The sequence below is a fragment of the Eublepharis macularius genome, chromosome 4 (assembly GCF_028583425.1).
Source record: "Eublepharis macularius isolate TG4126 chromosome 4, MPM_Emac_v1.0, whole genome shotgun sequence".
Taxonomy (NCBI): domain Eukaryota; kingdom Metazoa; phylum Chordata; class Lepidosauria; order Squamata; family Eublepharidae; genus Eublepharis; species Eublepharis macularius.
The window spans coordinates 119996661-120013981 of NC_072793.1; the positions used below are offsets into that span (position 1 = coordinate 119996661).

Below are 17321 nucleotides of genomic sequence, written 5' to 3' on the forward strand. Positions count from 1 at the left end.
AAACCAGCATGTTCAGCAGTCCATGAAATGGCCCCTCGAACAGGGACCAGTTTCAGCCTAGGGGTGGGGTGGGATGACAGGTGTAGCAACACACCTTGAAGTCTGGGTGCAGTGTGCATCCAACATGCCACTCCCAGCCACACCAGCCTGTCTGTTTTCACCCATGGGAAACACTGCCAAAAGGGGGTGGGTGGTGGCACCATCTTATGGAGACCCGTTGTGAGATAGGCTCGTGCCTTCGTGGATGTCGGGAGGGGTTGGTGACATCTCGCGAGTGCGATGATACGCACAGCCACACAAGCCTCTCCTTTCCCCAGGCCTTGCACGCCTCCACTTCTTGCTTACCGGCGTGTCTCCGGTCCTCCCAACTCGGCCGGCCTGCCTGCTCCCAAAGGCGCCGCATCTGCGCAAAGTAGGGCGGCCGCGCAGTCATCCGAGGGATCCCCTGCCAGTGTTCCAGGGCCCCGAAAAAGTCCGCCTTGATCCGCTTGAATTTTGAGCGGCATTGGTCTGCGGATCGAGGGTAACCCCTCGCGCCAAGCTGTCTGGCGACCCTGGAGAAGAGGCTTTTTGTGGGAAGGTGGCTGCTGCACATGATGCGAGCCGCCTTGCCACTCTCCAGAAGTAGGTCAAGGAGCGCCTCAACCTCCCGGTCTTTCCAGAAGCGCCCCTTGATCGCCGCCATTTTTGCTCTGGCTTTTGCGGGGCTGCGTAAATGCGCGGGAACGCGACTGAGCATGCCCGAAATTCAAACTGGTTTTTGCTAGGAGGCCTGCGATTGGACAGTTGAGAGCGGCCATTTTAGGGTTTGCAGAAGTACTGGCTCTCATTTTGCACCTTTTCGCACCGGCGAACATATAGTAGCACAGCCAACCGTGCACAATTCGACCACATCCTTTTATCCCAAAACTGCTTTTTGTCCGATAACGCCATACAGAAAACAAAGATATCGTGCAGGCACCGGATCGCCCTCTAGGCCATGGGCGGGGGGGGGGGTTATTATGCGGAGATCGAATGCCGCCATCTCACGGGGAGCGGAAATGATCCGGCGCCATTTTGTGGATGATCGAAGTGGCGAAAATCAGGCGGCACACGGCCATCCCTGCATAACCCATACACACTCTTTTAAGGTTAACATTTGGTTGTCTCACATTACCGTTCGACCAACCCACACATCATGCAATCGACATTCTCCATCCTGCGATGGGGGGGGTAGAACACCCTTCGCCAATGCTGAAACTTTGTTCAGACATATAGCGGGGTCGAAACGTGCCGCTGGCATTGACCACATTTTCGTATCTGCGCAAATGCGTCAGCCCAACAGCCCCACAATATACGGCCGCCCATCACTCCTCTGAACTCAAAAGTCGCAGGAGCCGCAAATATTCTCCCGCACGCTTAACAACACCAAACGAGACCGCTTACCCCCTGGTCTGTGCGAATAATACAATTGCGAGAGATGGATGAAATGCCCCCCCTTTTCCCGCTTCAGAAACGATCCCCGCAACGGGGTCCCCTTCAAACCCCAGAATGCCGCTGCCCACACACACTCAGTTGGTCACTGGTAATAACTGCGAGGCCACCATCATTTCATAAATCAAATCTTTATTGTCACCAAAGAGTCTGCATTGCAAAAGATACCGTTGCTGGTCACGCATTCCCGGGGCCCACAAGGAAAACCAGAGCATCACCGCCTGTCCCTTGCATACATGAATGCCGCCATCGCATCACGGACCTCCTTCCCCTCCTCCAACACTCCCCGGTCGTTCTCCCCGAACTCCAGACCATCGCCGGGCATTGTCAAAGGCATGGGATCCCGCAATGAACCCAGCACGCCATGGCCTTTGGCCTCACACAAATTGTGCAGGATCACGCATGCAGTCACAATTGTCACCACGTTCTCCTCTCTGGCCCTCAGGCGATGCAGGAGACATTGCCAGCGTCCCTTCAGACGACCGAAACTGCATTCCACCTTATTCCTGGCCCGTGCCAGACACCGGTCAAAGTACTTCTGCTGTTGCGTGATTGCGAATTTCCCATAAGGTTTCATAAGCCATCGCCGCATTGGATACGCACCGTCAGTGATCATCAGTGGTGGCACAGATACACCGTTCACAGTCAGGGTCGGATTTCCAGGGACAAAAACGCCAGTGTCCATTGCCGCACAGATGGCCGAGTTGCGGAAGACAAAGGCATCGTGATTCTTGCCACTCCAGCCCACCTCCGCGTCCACAAAACGTCCGGTGTGGTCAACTGTCCCCTGGAGCAAGATGGAAGAGAAGTTCTTGCGATTTCCATATTGGTCCGGCCTCCCCCGGGGCTGACCGATGCGAATGTGAGTTCCATCTATCGCCCCGACACAGTGGGGGAACCCCAGCGCGGAATACCCGTCCATGATCTGAAACGCAAGGAAAAGAGGATCAGTCTAGACCCCGAGTCGGCCACGCACGACATGACCAAACCACACACACACAAAAAATCACTGCGGTCGTGGACTGGCCAATCATTGTTGCGATGGCTCGAAATTCTAAATATCGCTAGTGCGCAAATGCAGATATAAATAAAAAAAATTTCATTAGGGAACAGTCTACTTGGCAATGACACTCACCTTTCCGACCTCCTCCCCAAGGCAAACCAGCTTAGAGAGCAGCTCCTTCTCAATGGCGAAGCAGACCTCCAGCACAGCGTCCGAAACAGTCGATAACCCCAAACCGAAGTTGTCCCCCGCGACGCGGTAACATGCTCCAGTGGCAAGGCACCATACTGCCACGGCCACCCTCTTCTCCACGGAGACGGGCTCACGCATGTTGGTACTCTGCCGTTCCAAGGTTGGTCGAAGCACACCCACAAGCTCCATGAAGGTCCCCCTGCTCATTCTGAAGCACTGGATCCAATGTTGGTCGTCCCAAACACGCAACACTATGCGCTCCCACCAGTCCCAGCTGCGGGGATAGACCCAACAGTCCCGCGGTTCTCTAATGTGCGCAAGTGCATACCACCGCTGGTGAAGCCGATATCTTCGCAAAGCGGCCCTTCGAGCGGTTCTGGCCGGGTTGCCACAATGGAAAAGTAGTGTGGCAGCCCTTCTTCTCCGCATGATGTGCCACAGATGCGCTTGGCACAGCGCCGTCGAGCTCTGGAGCAGGAGAATCACCAGCTGAGCCATCATGAGAAAAATTTCTCTCTCGGGCGCCATGTCAGCTTCTACTGCTCACGACGCACTAAGACAATGATAGAGAATCCAGAAGAGAATCGGCAACCAATACTCTTCCTAAGAACTTCGCGGGTCGAGTTGACCGGCCAATCGCCAGCCAGTTGACGTAGCGTGGTCGCAAAGCTGCGCAATTGCGCAGCTGCGCAAAATACGTAACAAAAAAAAATAAAAAAAAAACACGGGCCAACGAGGGCCCCCGACGTCAACTGTGACGGGAAAAAAGCAACCAATGCCCGGCGACTGCAGTTGCCCGTGCGAGCAGCCGGGAGCGAGACTACACGGGACTACACGGAACACGATGGGACCAAACGCTGCAACGCGAAACGAAACGGATGGCCGGTAAGCGAATATAACTGCTAAAGAAACGCGATTTCTGCCCATCTGGAATCGGCCCAGGTGTAGCAATGGGCACTAGTTGGGCAAATCTGTGGCACTTATTATCCTCTCCCATAATAGTGGGAAAGTGAATAGAGGAAAGGAGGGAGAAAAAGTTCTCTATCTTCTTTCTATAATCTTTAGATAGTTTTATAGAGGCTTATAATGTTAACGATATAAAATTAAAGATGGTGTGCAGAATGCATAATTCACTTGCAGAATTTACTGTCAGTGGATGAACTGATGGCATTTAGTTTTTAAAGGAAATTAGACCAACTCTTGGAGGAAAAGTCTCAGTGGCTCTTAGCCATGGAGCTAAGTGGGATGTCTTTGTTTAGAGACAACAAACACACCTCTGAATGCTAGTTGGTAGGATCAGTATCAATAGGGGACATTGGCTCATATGCCCCTACTGTGTGCCTTCCACAAGCACCTGGTTAGCCACTCTGGCAAGCAGAATGCTGGATTGAATGGACCTTTGGTCTGATTCATTAGAGCTATTCTAATGTTCTTATAGGTCTAACAATGGTGATCAGTTGTGACAATAAATTCAGCCTCCATTAATGCCACTTGCAGGGGAAAACGGTAAGTGAGAGCAGTTATCATATTCATGTCCTTCTTGGAAGCATGATATCTTGCTAGCCACTATTAAAAATAGGACACTGGCCTAAATGGAGCTTTGGTTCAATGCCACAAGGCTTTGCTTATGTCCTGATTGCTACAGTATCCAAAGTTAGATGGCAGTGATGCCCAGGACTGTGTGTTAGTGGGACAGCTATCACAGCTGATGTCTTTTTGGAAGGATTCTCTGCCTAAACAATCCCGGCTTCTAATTACAAGTTACTCTGCCAGGCTGCCAAAAACTAGCTTGGCTTTCTCTAAAATTTGCTGGCAGAGGTTCTGAGGAATTGGAACAATGGTATAGGGTAGCTCAAGTATTCATAGCTGTGGTCCTAACCTGAAACTTTTGCCAGGTTCTGGGATATAAACTCACAACATCTTTGGGTATACTGTGCTGTAGCAGCTAATGAAAAGGAACTGGTTCCTCTCTGTCTTCCTAGAGATCTTGTGTGAAATGAGAAATGTCATATAAATGGAATTAATAGGTTTGGAAAGCTATTCACACTCGTAACTGGCCCCTTTGTGTCTCCATACATAATGGTTATCAGTTTCTCATGACCAAGGACTGTGATGTATTCAGGCTGCCTCTCCTGTAAGAAGAAACATTAATAAAAGCACAATCTGTAATTGATTTATGAGTGATTCCACATTAGGATTATCAGTTTGAAGCAGGTAAGAGAAAGATAATTTTTGAGAATTTTGTGCTTCTTCTGGTTCTTTATTTAGTAGGCAGTACTGTAATAAACTTTTTTTCTTCTTGCCCATCTTCCTGCCACTTGCAGCTCTCTTTCCATTTCTAAGGCTACAAAAAAAAACATGCAGCAATATAATTATACTCTCAGTGTGCTGGAAACCTTCAGGCGTGAGAAATGACTAGAATCAACTGACAACTGCAAGTTCTAGGTTTGCATACTGCAGGTTCTAGGTTTGCATACTTGCAACTGTTCTCCATGCCTGCACCAGGAAATGGCCTACACAGTCCAGATAGAAAGACAATGTTTGAACCTTATTCAGCTCTGCTGGACAGAATGCAAAGTGATGGTTAGACCAGTTTGTGGTTACTGACCCCCTGTTTTTGTTTCCATTCCAAAAGCCAGTTCTGGATATGATAGGCCTCTGGGGACAAAATACCAGCCAGTTCACAAAAACAGATCTCTGGCTCAAAGAAGTATTATGGAACCCTTCATTCTCAGCCAATTCTGGCTCAGCTTATTTCTGAAACATTAAGTAGTTTTAATCTGTCTTGTGATTTCTGATACACAACTAAATCTTGATAATTGTTTCAATGTACAAAGCAGACACATCTGCTGGGGAGGAGAACGAGTCTGGGCAGTGACACTCAGAAGATGTTCTAATGTGTCAGGGGGTTGAGTGGGTTTAGAATTGCAGACCTGTCTTCAAAAATATGTCTGGGATATTGGTTTGGCCTCAGATACTGAAACCCATGGGGAGGAAATATACTGTGTCATGGAAATTTCTAACTTACTGCTAAGTTCAAGAAGTTCATCCCAAATACTTCAGTCCTTAACATCTTGCAAGAAATGTCTAACTCACAATTTCCAACATAGATTCCTTTCTTCCTACACAGATCACAACAACACAAGTGCACAAAAGAGGGTCTCAAGTCCTGACCTGCTAGGGTTGCCAGCTCCAAGTTGGGAAATTCCTGGAGATCTGGGGGGTGAAACCAGGAGAAACCTGGGGAAAGTGGGGTTTGAGGAGGGAAAGGACCTTGGCATGGCATAATTCCATAGAGTCCACCACCAAAAGTAGCCATTTTCTCCAGGTGAACTGATCTCTGTGGCCTGGAGACCAGTTGTAATTCCAGGAGATCTCCAGCCACTACCTGGAGGCTGGCAACCCTATGACCTGCACAGAAATCATTACTATTTTATATTCATTTCCCTTAATAGTAAGTATAGTGGTTACAGCTTTGTTCTGTGAGACTCAGTTTCAGATTCCCACACTGACATGGAAGCACACTGGTGAACTTGGCCCAATCATTTATCGTCAGCCTAATGGTGGTGTTGTGAAGATAACATAGAGAACAATGTTCTTATCCACTTTGGGTTCCTACTGAGGATAAAAGTGAGGTACAAATAGATAAGACAAAAGGACTAAAGTTACGGTACCATACAATGGAGAGGGTATCTAAAAAGAAAAAAAACAGTTTCTAGTAATCAGAGAAGTAGAGTTGCCAGCTCAAAGTTGGGAAATTCCTGGAGATCTGGCGGGTGAAACCTGGAGAAACCTGGAGAAAGTGAGGCTTGGGTAGGGAAAGGACCTTGGCATGGCATAATTCCATAGAGTCCACCCTCTAAAGTAGCTATTTTCTCCAGGTGAACTGATCTCTGTGGCCTGGAGACCAGTTGTAATTCTGGGAGATCTCCAGCCACTCCCTGGAGGCTGGTGGCCCTACAGAGAAGTTAAATTCAGGAGAGACCACAGTAGGAAATATTATCATAAGCAATAATGGCACATTTATAAATGCCTTATAAGGTGAGTTTTAACTGGGTGTTCTGATGTTGGCTATTGGAAAAATACCCCCCCCCTCAATTTTCTTTTTCTTCACCTTCTTTTAGGAACATAAGATGTACACTGGAAGAAGTAGTCCAGCTGTTTCCCATAGGGACTAACTAGATGCCTCTGGAATTCTTTGGTTATCTCTATCAGCTCAAGGAAGCAGGTTGAAGAAACAATTTCTAAATAGCCTCCATCTGTCCTATTGTGTTCCCAGGTTTCCACTTCATGGTTTCAGCTGAGGCGAATCCTTCCGTCAGGTGCTTGTCTTCTGCAGGGCCTAGTGTGAGAGCTATGGGGGCAATTCCATATATTGTGGGGGAAGCTGAGATCCAGCCAGTTTCTGGCACTCCAAGAACATTCCAGAAGCATGCCCCAGCAGGCCTGGGGAAGGGCAGAAATTCCACAGTTCTTATTTATTTCCATCCAGGGCCCTGAGGCACTCTCCACTTCCTCTGCTTGCTGACCTCTCTCCAAGGTCCTTTGTTTCCTCACAAATGGCAATCTGCATCTTACTCAGGATGAGAATGTAAAAAGTTTCCATGTCATGGCAGGTGAACAGCCCATCAGTCCTGTCACCTGTTTTTAGAAGAAGCTAATGTCTTTCATTTTACTGTTTCTATGGGGGGGGGGAATGGGAAAGCCTTTAAAATACATTAGCATATAGAGCCACCCTTACAAGGCTTCCCAGAGTCCAAGGCCTAGTTCTCACAAAGAACACTTCCTGGTTGGAGAGATGCCTGGTAAGAGTAAAGAACAAAAGAGTCAAGTTCTGTTGCTTCCCACAGGATCTTTAAACTGGCACGGCAAAATGCTTTAAGGATATATGTTCAAATATTATACTAAGCATGTGCTTTTGAAAATTAATCAAAATCCAAACCACATCTCCTCTGCTTTAGTTTTTTCCCCAATATCTCTAGTCTTTAGGATAAGAGCCCTGTGGCCCAGAGTGGTAAGCTGCAGTACTGCAGTCTAAGCTCTGCTCATGACCTGAGTTCGATTCTGGAAGAAGCTGGGTTCAGGAAGCCAGCTCAACGTTGACTCATTCTTCCATCCTTCCAAGGCCGGTAAAATGAGCACCCAGTTTCCTGAGGGTAAAGTGTAGATGACTGGGGAAGGCAATGGCAAACCACCCTGTAAAAAGTCTGCCAAGAAAACTTTGTGATGCGACATCTCCCTATGGGTCAGTAATGACTCGACGCTTGCACAGGGGGCCTTTACCTTTAGTCTGTAGGATAAAGTTGGTGACTTAGGCCATCGTCACACGGCCATAAATTTAGCACCAAACTAGCACTATCTCCCGCTGAATGCTCACCTTATTCCGGCTCTCTTGCAATTTCGCCATTCTCTCCAATTTACACTTTGTGACTCTTTATGTTGTCTTTATCCACTTCCATGTGAATGCCCTGGATCGACTATGAACGCTTTGCAACACCAAAATGCTCACTCTCTCCGATCATCTGTCTCACCTAACACTGATTCTCCTGCCCTACACTCCCACAAGTCCCAGCACGATCTGCAATTAAGCCTCAAAGTAATTTTTTTTAAAAAAACGTCAGCCTTATTGCGCTATAGCACTATTCTGCCATGGGCGGGAAACCTCTGCTACCTATCACGGTTGGCTTTTGGGTTGGCCCAGCACAACATTGGTATAATAGAAGAGTGATATAGCGCAAATATGCAAAGAAAATTTTTAAAAGGGGCGGGATTTTTAGGGCCCCGTTTCCAGAGGCACTTCGACAGACCGTCAAATTGCACTTTCCCCTTGTGAATGCCCTGGATCGACTATGAACGCTTTGCAACACCAAAATGCTCACTCTCTCCGATCATCTGTCTCACCTAACACTGATTCTCCTGCCCTACACTCCCACAAGTCCCAGCACGATCTGCAATTAAGCCTCAAAGTAATTTTTTTTAAAAAAACGTCAGCCTTATTGCGCTATAGCACTATTCTGCCATGGGCGGGAAACCTCTGCTACCTATCACGGTTGGCTTTTGGGTTGGCCCAGCACAACATTGGTATAATAGAAGAGTGATATAGCGCAAATATGCAAAGAAAATTTTTAAAAGGGGCGGGATTTTTAGGGCCCCGTTTCCAGAGGCACTTCGACAGACCGTCAAATTGCACTTTCCCCTTTTAATATGACTGACTAGAAGCACAAGCAGTGATCAAAAGATGGGAGAATTCATTCTAATAACGATAACAGAAGAAACAATTTCTAGTGCAAAACTGATGAAATAAGGGCCTGTGTGATGACGGCCTTAGAAACAACGTTTTACTGTTTGCTTTTCATAGCTACACAAAGTAAATGCAGTGAGAAGGGGGGAGTGAGGACAGAGAGAGAGAGATTCAGTAGATAATCCAAGTGATAGGAGCATCTTCCAACTCAAACAGCATATATTCCTTCCAAAGAGTATTGTCCCCCACAGAGGCAAATGTTTTGCATGTATTCCCAGGAGCAGAAATTGAGACAAATGCCACCCCTCCACACACACACACACACACACACACACACACACACACACACACACACACACACACACACACACACACACACACACACACACACACACACACACACACACACACACACACACACACACACACACACACACACACACACACACACACAAAACTCACCTAATATTACCTGGGTTCTTTTCTTTCTGACCAACTGTCATCTCCTGTTCACGTTCAAGGAATCCCATTGGTTAAAATCCCTACATTTAGGGCCTTTTCACACAATACACAAAAGGCAGGTCTCTGTATTGCAAGTATGTCATGTCATCTAGGTCTTTTTGTAACAATTGAAAGGAAGATTAGTGCTTGAATTACAGGTCACCAGTTCTCCTAGCTCCCTGCCTTAAATAATGGTTCCTGTAGAACCTGTATAGAGAGCATGATTTAACTATGAATCGTTAAGGTCTCGTACCTTTCCCACCATAACTAGAGTACTTGGTAAGATGCAAGTTCTAAACATCCAGGAACCATTCTCCTGACCGTGATATTGGGCTCATTTTCAATACATTTGTTCACCTGAGGTTTGGCTACTATGGTCTTGTCCTTTCTGTAATGTTTGATGCATCCCTTGGTTAAGTAGGGGAGCTTAATTCAGGAGCCCTCAATGTTTCTTTTCCCCAGTGTGAGAGCCATATCTCTTTACCAGGTTTGGTGGTCTTTCAATTACTTTTGTATCACTCAAAAATTAGCTAAGGTTATGTGAGCTGAGAAGAATATGGCTGGCCTTTGGATTGTGTCTTGCTATTCCTTGGCTCAATCATCATCAAAAAGGGAGACTGCAATGAAATCAGAAGAAGATTGAGACTTGGAAGAGCAGCTGTGAGGGAGCTAGAGAAGATCCTTAAAGATGAGGATGTCTCCCTGGGGACCAAGATCAAGATAATCCAAACTAGGTTATTCCCTGTTACTACATATGGATGTGAAAGTTGGACAATGAAGAAGTTGACCGGAAGAAAATTGATTGGTGCTGGAGGAAAGTTTTGCAGATACCATGAATGGCCAAAAAAATAAGTGGGTTCTAGATCAATCCAAGCCTGAATTCTCCCTAGAAGCTAAAATGACAAAACTGAGGCTATTATACTTTGGTCACATTATGAGAAGACAAGACTCTTGATAGAACATTTTGGAGGTCTTTCATTCATAGGTTCACCATAGGTTGGAGGCAACATGGCGGTATATAACACACACATCATACTTTGCACATACTGCCTATATCTGGATTAATAAAATCATACCTGTGATGATCAAATTCTGGGGCAAGCAACAAAGCATCTTACCTCTATCTTGCTTTGCTTGTGAGATTCCCAGGAGCTTCTGACTGGCCACTCTTGGTGGAAGGGTGCTGGACTTGATAGATCCTAAATCTTGTACATACTTTGGATAGCACAGGCACTTTCCAAGGTCCTGTGTCCATGGAATCTGTGAGCAATTTATCCCTCACAAACAAAATAAATTTGTTTGGAAAAGGAGAGAGGAGTGAGGGAATGTGTGTCCCAATAGCATTTGTTAGATTTGTTATGTTTGCTCTTGGATACCCAACTCTGTCCTGGGTGAAAAAGGTTGCTTTACTGCATTATAAATGTGCTGAAAAGATTGGGTGTGATAGCTCATGACCTCTGTGCACAAGGGAAGCTCATGTTGTTTGTAAAGTGCATTGTCAGTGAAATAACGTGGAGTAAACCTCTTAGTTTTGTTCTGCACAGAGGCTAACAGACCTAAGGGCAAATTGTGAATGGGGCAGATCTATGTTTTCTCTAGAGGGGCCCTTCCCCATTTCAACTGAAGAAATGCCATCCCAGCTGAATGACGATGGGAAGGGGGTTAAGAATAAGTTCCTGCTTCTGTACTGTTTTCTTAGCATTCAAACGCACCAGTTAAAATCACAGAGTCAGGTCTTTTTTCTTACGGAGACAGGCATATCCTTTGGTATGCAAGATCCAAGCTGTGTCCTAGGACTTTAAACTGAACTAGGAAAGGAGCCAGTGCAATTGTCACAACATTGCCTGGATGTGTGTTTGCTGCTCTGTACTTTTCAACCAATGAATTACCAGCTGGGGGCTCATGAGGAATCACTGGGGGATAAACAATTTGGAAATCCCACCTGACCTCCCAAAATCTTCCCCTCCATGATTCTGTAAATTCTTAGTAGCTTGAGCAGACTGATTTCACCTTCCTCTCCCCTTTTTCTTTTAATTTACAGCTGCTCTCAACACAGGTCCCTTCTGGAGCATGTTCAGTCTACATTGGGCTGGGTTTTTTCATTGTTTTTCAAATAATTATTTTTCTGCATGTCTGAGGAGTCCACCAAACAGGTAGAGAACACTTCCTTATCTGTGGGAAGTCCCATGATACAGATTTCATTATCTGCACAGGGGCCAAAGAGTTTACAGATATAGTGAATGTGACTGCATGTTGCAGCAGATAGAGTTTCAGCTCAAAGAATGGATGATGCCAAATCCTGATGCTCAAAGAAGAGTTGAAGCCAGAGGATTATATCTAGTTAATAAAAGGTGCTTTTGGCCGCAGCTGCTACCCTTTCATCCAGCAGCCGTGATAGCTGTAGGGGGAATACACTCAAGCTACATACTTGGGTAAACCAAGAATGGGCTCACCTCATCAACTTAATTTATTATCTCTATCACAGAGAGATTTTAATGGCCATTTTATTTTACAGAAGTAGGAGATGGGAAAGCTGAAATATTGGTCATTTCCATACACTCTTAAAGGGACGTCCCACTCATGGAACGCTGGTGGCTTTTCCACAGGAATACAGATGACTCCATTTGCAAAATGTTCGGCTTCTGGGGGGGGTTGGCGCCTTTTCTGGGAATGCACTTTCTGTAGTCACAGAAAAGGCACTGAAAAAGATGGAAGCCAAATGACCCGCAAACGTTTTGCAAACGGAGACATCGCCAGAGTTTCATGAATGGGCTGTCCCTTTAAGGGCATGTCAAAACGGCCATTGTGAATTTCAAACAGGGACACCATGAATTTCACATGGAACATGTCAAGCCAAACACACCTGGTGAGTAAACATCAAACAACTCAAATTCCTGCCTAACAGGTTTGCATTGGGTCTTTTCAAAACTTCACAATTGCTGAAATATTGTTAACAGGGCTTTTTTTCAGCTGGAACACAGTGGAACAGAGTTCCAGCACCTCTTGCCCCAGACGCAAAATTCTGAGGGACTGTTTGACGCTGCATGGAGATCCAGTGTGAGTGGCTGCTTGGGGAGGGGAGGCAGGATTGTTGTGAGGAACGGGTCTCCCCAATAGATATGAGGGACTTGCCTCGGCTGCTCTGGGGGGAGGGTATAGAGGCGGGGCTGGAGAAATTTTGCACCCCTCAGAATTTTGCGACTGGGGCAAGAGTTCACAACTATTGTGATAACTATGATCCTACTGGGTAGTTCCTATGTCATTTAATACCACCACCACCCACAAGGTAGGGGGTTCTGTCTCACAGTTGATGTAAGTCCATAGCACATGAAAATAATATTATTTCAAAGAATCCCGTGTGTTTCTCCCTCATTTCCCCCTTGAGAGTTCCACCACCTCTTTTCCCAGAAAAAAAGCCCTGATTGTAAATCTTAATATTGCTAAGGAATACTTAAATGAACCTAAATGGTAGGATTTTAAAAAATTGACTGCCTTATATGGTTTGTGACTAATTTTACTGCATAGCTCCATAACAGTGGCAAACGTCCACATGGCGGTTTCCTTTGCACTTTCCTTGCCTCAGCCCCCTGTGCTTCCTCTGTACTACCAGAGAGCTTTTTCAAACATTAAAAAAGAAGTTGTTATTGCGCTTATGTTCTAATATTCTGTTGTCACAATCAACCAGCTCCTTGGAATTCCCAGCTTTCATTAAAGCAGGTTTCATTTCATCTCTGCAATGAAAAGGACTACAGACGTACTTTTTTGCTTAGCTGGGAATTCAGAGAAACTGATTGATTGTAGCAACAGATGGTTAGAACGTTAGTGCACATTAGTATAATAGCAGTTGCCAGTTTTTTTTTAAAAAAAGCTCTCCAGTAGTACAAGGAGGAAGCAAACTAAACAATTGCCTGCTGAGTGGAGTAATAGTAAGCAAAGGGGGGAAAGGACTCAATCAGCCATGAACTGTTCAACCACCACACAAACAGTCCATTGAAAAATCAGTTCCCTGTTCATGACTGGCAAACAGGACGTGAGCCAAACCAGGGGGTATTGGAGCATTCCTAGCCCCTAAACTTTGCTCTTTATTGGTACTTGCCTTGGTAATGATAGTACTTAGCTAGTTTGGATGATGGGCTAAGTGATTAATAGCAGGCAGCCACATTATTTTGCAGGAAGGACTTATTTGCTTATGGCAGCTTCATGATGCCTCTGTTGAATTTCTTCCTATCATGCAGTTGATAGGTAGAGGAACCCTATCAGAACAAGAGTCACCATCTATAAGGCTGGCATCAGAAGAGAATAAAGAGCCAGGCCTGGATTTTTGTATCAGTGTGCAACATTGCAGAATATGAATATGTATGTATGTAAAGTTGGCAGTATCTCCCACCTAGGTGCCAGATTCAGATGCCAGCAACAAGGGACACTGTAGCTTTAGATCTGAAGTGTAGGAATATGTCTTCATCAATAGTACTGTGACATTCAAGGATAAGTAGCAATATTTTAGAAGGAGGCATGTCTTTTAAAATAAAAGGTACAATTTCAAGAGCCCATCTTCTCCCTCCTAGAGATTAACCATGCCCACCCAACTTGGCAATTCTACTCATGTCCCAGGTTCAGACAGGCACACAGAGGCAATTGCATCTCCAACCACAATTGCTGAAGAATGGAAACTTCACAAAAGCCCAGGGGTGAACAACTTTCAGAACTATTGTAAAATCTTTATTTGGAAATGACTTTTGGTGGCTGGGGATATTTTTGTAATTAGGTTTTGATGTATGTTTTTGTTTCATTTGATTTACAAGAGTCTTTAATGTGTTCTTTTAAAAATTGTAGCCCTCTACATGCCCCAAGGATGGGATGGGCAAAACCATATAAGCAGTGTTCAGTCTCTGAAGCCTTGGATTAATTTTCTCTCGCTTGCCCTTACTTTCCATGCAAAAATCTCGCTCTCAGACTGAAGGCTCCATTGGCCTTATGGTGCCTGCTGAGGGCAGAAGGAGAGTGAAGTGCTGCTGGTACTTGGCAGAGATGTAATTACAGGAGCCACCTCTGCAAGGAGAGAGAGACTGTGCCTGATGCTCCCTTTAATTTCCTTGCTTTACACTCACTTTAACCTAATTAGGACTGCTGAAGGCTTTGCTGGTGGCACCACTGCTGAGCCTTTGCTCAGGGCTCCTTCCTCACATGTTGCTCACACCCTTTACCCCCATCGGCTGAATTGCCTGTCACTATAAGGGATGTACTTATGCTTTTGCATTCTTTATATTTAAAGGCTTAGCTCAGAGTCATCTAGTCTCAGCAGACTGAAGAATAAAAGAGCCTCCACTTTTCTTGCCTTGAAAGGAATCCTTTGCAAACATCTTTCTCTTGGCTTGGAACTAAATATGCAATGTAGAAACCAACCCAGATGACAAGCATTACATCTCTAGCTTAGTCTTCAAAGTAACTTGGGCAGCACTTTTAATTTTTTAAAATTTAAAATTTTTGTTACTGCACACTCACACCTGATACTGTCACAGTGGCTCAAAAACTATAATACCCCCCCTCCCAACTTAAGTAAAGAATAACAGAAAAGATCAACCACCAATGCGTAGCAGGAAATAATTACATACACCAAAGAGCAATAAACAGCAGCAGCAAGTGTGTTTTAATTACAAAAAGCCATGTTGGGGCGAGGGGAGGCTGATATAGTGAGGCAAGGAAAATTTAACTCTTGCTCTCTGTGACATTTCCCTGATTCAAAATGTTGATCCTGAGTTGATTTAAAGAGAAAAGGCCAGGTATGATAACTGTCTTTTGGAAGGCTCTTTCCAATCATGAAAATGTAAAGGCAGGCAGGGGGAGGGGTTCAACCCCCTTAGTTCTGTGCCCCCTCCCACCACAAGTCCCTTGTGCTGCTTTTTTGCAGATAAAATACATGTCTGGCCTGGGCATCTGATTGTGGATCCCCAGTGTCAAGTAGAGCTATGAGACTTGAAAGCATACATGCTTCTTCACAAACAGAACTACTCTATACGAATGTTGTTGTCTCTGCTGATGTTACGCGTTAGAATAGCATCCCTCTGAAGCTTTAGGCTAAATTCACAAAATCATATTAATGTTTTGTTTTCCTCAGTCCAAGATTACATTTTTCAGTCAGCTGAATTCATACCTGGTGTAGCAGTAGGGCTGCCAGAGCCACAACTGAAATCCCTGGGAGAAATTGGGGGTTGGAACCTGCAGTGCTGGTGTCACACTGGCACACTGACATCACTTCTGGTAAAAACTGGAGGTGACATGATTAGGTTCATAGAGTTTTTGTAAATTCTAGAGAACCCACTATGCTACTTCTGTTCTATACTAAAGGTGACGGTAGTGTACCATCTTGACGCCAGCATGAGCTTCATTCCTATTTCAGGGAGCGAGCAATGAATGCCCTTCCCTGGAACTCTCCAAGGCTCTGCCTGCTTGACAGCAACTGGACTACCTTTTCCTGCAATTTCCCCAGGCCATGTCCTGAAGCTTGGAGGATATCTGGAAAATGCCAGTCCTGGAGATTTGGAGGAGGAGCCTGGAAACGGCTGAGTTTGGGGAGGGGAAGAAGCTCAGCAGGGATGTGGTGATGCTGCAGGAACTCCCAAGTCCTGATGTTTTTCCAAACATGGCTGTGGGGAACACAAAAGTGACAGAGAGGGGGGGCGGGGAGAGAGAGAGAGTAGGGCTGGGTTTTCCTTCCAGACGTTCTTTTCCATCCCATGAAATTAAGCAAAAGAAAGACTACATTAAGACCCTTTGTTGTTTGTTATATTGGTCTGAAAATATCTTTGGACAGCCTTTCATTAAAGGGAAACAATAAAGAGACAAAGCGAAGCTGGTTTTTGTCCAGCAATCAAAGTTCAAATGACCTGGGATACTCCTTTTCTGGCACTTCCACAGGAAAATGAATATGCTTCTTGGCTCATCCTTGGATCATGTCCATTTCCCACTTTATTCTATCCTCATTCAGTCTTTTAAAAAATAGTTTTCTTCTTCTCCCTGAGTCTTTTCCTCTAGTGTTCATCCTCCCCTGCCATCCATTGGTGTTATCATGCAGATTGATAGCAGAAGTTTAGTTCCAAATTTTCATAACTGGCTGAATTTCGGGTAAGACCCTAAAACCCACAGTACACCTTAGCTTCCCAGAACAGGGCCAGAGAACAGCAAACGTAAGGCTATTTGTCAAAGGCAGGTTAATTCAGAAGAGCACCACTTACATCCCACCAAGTATGAAGAGACAAGAGGAATACAAAAAGAAGACAAGCAATAAGGGGGTGGGAGGTAGCAATCCTATACTGACATCTTAAATCCTTTAATATGCCACAAATAGCCATCCTACCCAAAAGATTCCACTTGGGCCCAGGATGCAAAATCTGTTTCCTTTCTTGTTTTTCTGCCATAAGGAATATTGCTGGATGTCTCATTAAGATCAAATAACAGCTGGCTGTAAGATGTGCCTACTCTATGCCCCAGGAGCATCCCCCTTTTGGCATTGTCTCGCTGGCTATCATTCATAGTGCCTTCATCATAGGACTCAGGTTGGCCTGCCAGTACTGACTCAGCATATTGGCATGCCACAGCAGTGTACAGCGCCCAGAAAGGAAGCAGCTAGGTATGCTCTTGACTGCCAGAGGCATTAACCTAGGATTGCTCTTGGCAATTCTCACTTTAAATCACTTCTAGACTCAAAGTGTTCAGGAGAACCAGGCTACTGGAAAACTGATTTAAAGGGAGTTCTCAGCAGTTGATCCTGAAATGTGCTCCTGGGCCTTTAGTTGCTGCACAGTGGATGGAAGACTTGCAGATACAAGTACTCTAATTTCTGCAGTGCTGCAAAGGTAAAAAGTCCTACCTGACAGGTCTCATCCAACTATTTGAGTGCTCAAAGTAGTCCAC

At 45.4% G+C, this 17321-nt stretch overlaps 1 protein-coding gene across 1 annotated transcript in view; it reads left to right on the plus strand.

Annotated features, from left to right (window-relative positions):
- The first annotated feature begins 3512 nt into the window (after positions 1–3512).
- The window catches only part of COL7A1 (collagen type VII alpha 1 chain), a 199897-nt gene continuing 186088 nt past the window's right edge, over positions 3513–17321 (plus strand). Inside the window, 1 exon segment of the mRNA XM_054976386.1 lies at positions 3513–3553. Coding sequence (XP_054832361.1) covers positions 3513–3553 — 41 coding nt within the window.